Source organism: Hyposmocoma kahamanoa, unplaced genomic scaffold (assembly GCF_003589595.1).
Source record: "Hyposmocoma kahamanoa isolate Upper Pololo Valley unplaced genomic scaffold, ASM358959v1 80348, whole genome shotgun sequence".
Lineage (NCBI taxonomy): Eukaryota > Metazoa > Arthropoda > Insecta > Lepidoptera > Cosmopterigidae > Hyposmocoma > Hyposmocoma kahamanoa.
The window spans coordinates 1-4,794 of NW_020654064.1; the positions used below are offsets into that span (position 1 = coordinate 1).

Below are 4,794 nucleotides of genomic sequence, written 5' to 3' on the forward strand. Positions count from 1 at the left end.
AAGCATCATTTTATTTTATAAAAAAAAGTATACCAGTGCCATCTCTTGACATTTATGTTTATTAGAACTGAATCTATTCACTTCACAATTGATCCTGTCAAGTGACCCGTTTCTTTATTTTTAAGCTCTTGTTTCAGATTCTCCTGCAAGCTATGCAGCAAAGCGTTCATACAAAAAGTGACATTGAAATATCACATTGGATGCCATGTAAGACGGGGCGAGTACCATGGCGACCCAAACTTTCTTATTGTTAACAGTGACAATAGTAAGAATTTCGGTAAGTGGTAGTGTGTACCTATAGGTGGGTTCGCACCTATGATTATAGCCGTCACAATGTAAGAAGCCCAATTTGATTGCCAAGGAAGACGATATAATATGTAATATGGAAGTGATATAAAACGTGCATCGAGTATATAACCAGAAATAGAGGCGAAATAAGGACCATCCATCCCTGGCAACTCATCAGTCAAATGGTGCTGATATCACTTCACGACACCCGTCAATTGTTTCGAATTCGGGCTTGCCTATCGAAGCACAGTTATCATAGTAATGATTTGGCAGCATAATTTTCAAACAAATTAAAATGACATTTCGTCTCTATTTCTAGTTAATATACTCGATGGTAACTTGGAATACACTCAAGAAAACAGTAAACAAACAATTATTGGGTTTAAAAAAAATATTCGTACATGTAAAGCGTTATATAATGTGACTTCTGTAGTATCGTCTGACTTAGATAAGTCACGTAGCTGCATTGGCGTATTCTTGGACCTACCCAGGGCGTTTGATACCGTCTCCATTCCAATACTTCTGAAGAAGCTTCGGGGTCAGAAGAACTGCTCTTGGGTGGTTTGAGAGCTACCTCTCAGATCGTAGGCAATGTGTGAGGATCGGGCGCGTGTGTGAGGATCGGGTGTGGGAATTTGGCGTTCCACAGGGTAACATACTGGGGCCAACCCTGTTCCTTGTGTATATAAACGACATCCATAATCTTCCAGTCCGGAACGCGGAAACTGCTTTGCTGATGATGCTGCTATTATATTCCGGGGTACTGACTGGCACCATGCATTGTGCAATGCGGAGCATGATTTTTCACTGGTCTGTGATTGGCTCAAACGTAATCTGCTTACTTTGAATGTTGAAAAGAGTCATCTGTTTTCATTAGACTTCGGCAGCAGCTCCATTTTCGTTTCCCTCTATTAAAGCTCATACATGTGGTGGTCATGGAGTGGTTTGTTCGTGCGAAACTCTAGTCAGAACTGATGCTATTAAGTATCTTGGCGTGGTTTTGGATCGCCAGAAGCTTAACTTTCACCGCCACATAACCCTCCTTTCCGGGCGTGTACGGAAATACTAATAAATACATAATAAGACTTCTTCGAGATACCGCTTCGCCAGAGGGTTTAAAAATGATTTATGACGCCCTCTGCCAATCACTCCTAACATATTGCATTTCTAGCTGGGAGGGCGGAACTAAGGCGAATATGTTACAATTGGAAAGACCTCAACGTTCTACTCTTAAAACTATGTCAAAGCCTCGACGACATCCAACTACAGTTTTGTACAGAGAGGCTGGTGTTCTAATTGTCCGCGGGCTCTTCGTCTTCAAAACTGTAATAAATACTCATAGACAAGTTGTTCGGTCAGTTGACTTACAGTGCTCTAATTACAAAACGTATGTTTCGTATCCCACTTCCTACCATACGCAGTTCCTTTGCTAAACGTTTCCTCCCTTATTATATCTGCCCACCTATACAAGAACGTCCTTAAATCATGTGACATAAAATTGTGCTCACCATTTGAAGCTAAAAGTATACTGCAAACCCGGTTGCTTGGCTTGACTTACGATTTCGTCGAGAATTTAATTGTTTACATGTCATAGGCGGCATTGTGAAGTTGTTGTTATAAAACATCGCAATTTAGTTTATGGTTTTCGCAATTAGTTATGACTTTTATACATATACATATGAATTATTTTTTAATTACTCCACTAGTTTGTTATAATTATTAATAAAGGACATCCAAAAGCATATTATATGGTAGAACTTTAAAGTGTTGCCAATTATAGGATATCACAGAAAAAATTGCATGACGTGTCGTAGTCAGTTTAGGGGTTTATTGAATGCTAATGTAAATTCAAAAAGTAACAATAATAATAAAAATTAATACAAAGATCTTACTTAGATAAAATCCTTTGATCCGGCTGGAATCGAGCCAACGTCTTCCAATAAACCGTGGCAGACGCTATGCCTAGTAAGCCATGGAACGAAATAGCGGAGCTTGCGAGTCGGCTTGTTACAGATTTGTTTGTTAGTTGTTTTTGACACGAGATATGAGCACTTTTGAAAGAGTCTAATTTGAAGGCACGCGAGTCTAACATTCTGTACATTTTTAACACGAGGCCAACATTCTGTACTAACTAGTCAATCTTTTTCCAGGTCTCCTGTCAGATGATGAAACTGCACAATATCTAGATGAAAGCTTCCTATCTTCAGACTTAGACTTCGAAGGAGACAAACCGTCGAAACATTTAGTTGTTGACCAAAATAATAGCAACAAAAATTGTGTAGACAACAGCTATTTAGATAAGAATAATTATGGAAAAAGTAATTGTGACAAAAGTGACGATTTACAAATAGATAGTGATTTGATAAAGTGCGTTAGTGACATTGATATGAATTTTAGTGATCTCGATGTTTAATAATAACAAAAATATATGAACAAAATTTTTCATTTTTGTTCTTTCTACAAGCATTTTTTTTTACAATTCTTTTTTTTCTACAATACAAGTGACAGGACGAATAAGTCGTGTGCCTGGTGGGAAGCGACACGCCTGTCCATAACAGTTGCGGTGGCGCTTAGAGGTTTATATCACAAAAATGACCACCTGCCACTGCGCCCGACACCCTGAGACAATTTGTCAAGTTCCATGTGTCCATCGTTTCACACGATGTTCTTATGCAAAAGCTGGATGTTCTAGGTGTAAGAGGTATTCCTTTAAATTGGCTTGGAACTTACGTAAGTAATAGATCACAACGAGTTATTAAATGAGAAAAATAAGATGATCTCATTTACTTTCGACTACTAATTTAATAGATATGGAGTCCCGCAGGGTAGTAATAATAATAATAATAATAAATTTATTTGCCATAATAATACAATATGCATAGTGTACAGTAAGTAAGTATCAAAGAATCAATAGATATGACCGCTGGTAATTGAAAAAGGAAAACCTGTGCTATAAGTACCAGCAAACCTTCCAATGGCGTAGTAAAATTCATAATTTATTACGTTATTTTATTTATACATTATGCAAAAATAATAAGAACAAGTGGTAATTTGTGGAGACAGCAAATGAGTAAAATTAAATTAAACTGAATTATGCAATCTTTATAAATAATTCTCTCACTGAAAGTGTATGTATGTGTGTTTGTGTGTGTGTGTGTGTGTGTGTGTGAAGGTGTGTGTGAAGGTGTGTGTGGGTTGCGCGCGGAATTTGTGACTTGCGTGTGTATTGGAAAAAGAGTGCGTATTTGATGTGAAAACACTTAATTGAGCAGCATGAAGAAGATTTTCTGTTTCTTCCTATGACAGTTTTAGAAGCCATTTGGTTATCACATTCTTACACTAATATTTATTTTTTAGATGAATCGCTAAAATATTATTGCTTTTGTTGTATACAATCAATCTGTCAAAAGAATCTTATAATAATCGTCCCAAAAAGTAAAATAACTTTTGGCTGAAAGAAGTTTTACAGATAACTCTTTGGGGAAAGATATTCACACGTCTACTGTATTGCAATGAAGGAAAGTATATACTGGGAGGGGCAGTGTGTTGTCGTAGTATAGTTTGGCGAACAACCAGTTAGCGTACTGTGAGTACCTCACAATATTCATGTAAAGCTCTTGTTGGAAAACGAAAAGGTTTGAACGTACCTTTAAAACTGCTCTCTGAGCGCGCTCGATCCTAAGCATGTGAGTTTTAGATGAACCACCCCATGATGTTATGCAGTAGACTAGTAAAGATTGACACAATGCAAGGTACACCATTTTTAATATACGCGGTTCAGCTACTCGTATATAAGCTTACGTATTCTGCCTGTAAGGTTTTCAATGTGGGGTACAAAATTTAGATGTTCGTGATGGTAGTGTGTTGGGTCTCCGTATATTTATTATTTATATTAATGATATAGTTGATGCAACTAAACATAAATGTATAATCTTTGCCTACAATGTTGCTGTAACAGTGACCAAAGGTAAAATTAATACTGACTCGTTTAAAATTCACGAAACTGACATAAACAATACTATTAATTTAATAATTAAATGTCATTAACTTGCACGGTACGTACTACCAAAATTTATAACGCAGCCGGAGGAACCGAGAAAGTATTGCTATCTCTTTCTTTTTCAAACGCAGCGCACGCGCCTACAAGCGAGCGCATTAGTTTAGCAACTCTGGTGATCTATTAGCTAGTCTCTCACGAAGTGTCACGTGGTTTGGTATATAAATAACAGTTATTGCAAAAAAGAACTGCTACCAGGTTCACCAGAACCTGCATTATCGTCAAGTGCAAGTGTGTAACTATTGTTATGGCATAATGTGAAACCTTTAGTTTACGGGGAGGAGATTACGAGAGTCGAAGCATTGCGCGCAATTAAAGTCTCTGCTTTCAAAGTTGTGATGCCAAATGAGCTAAGGAATAAACCGGTTGAAACGCAATTCACGTGCGAATCTCTACACAGGTGGTGGTGGCTCCGGTACGGAGCCAGGCACTAGCTATGAAGCTGGGTA

General features: G+C 37.6%; 1 protein-coding gene across 1 annotated transcript; it reads left to right on the forward strand.

Moving 5' to 3' along the window:
* Window positions 1-137: 137 nt before the first annotated feature.
* Window positions 138-2,716, forward strand: LOC113233994 (the record flags this gene model as incomplete). Its single annotated transcript, XM_026469222.1, has 2 exons — window positions 138-277; window positions 2,439-2,716. Coding segments are annotated over 2 exons (403 nt in total), but the record flags the coding sequence as incomplete, so codon positions are not given.
* Window positions 2,717-4,794: the final 2,078 nt, after the last annotated feature.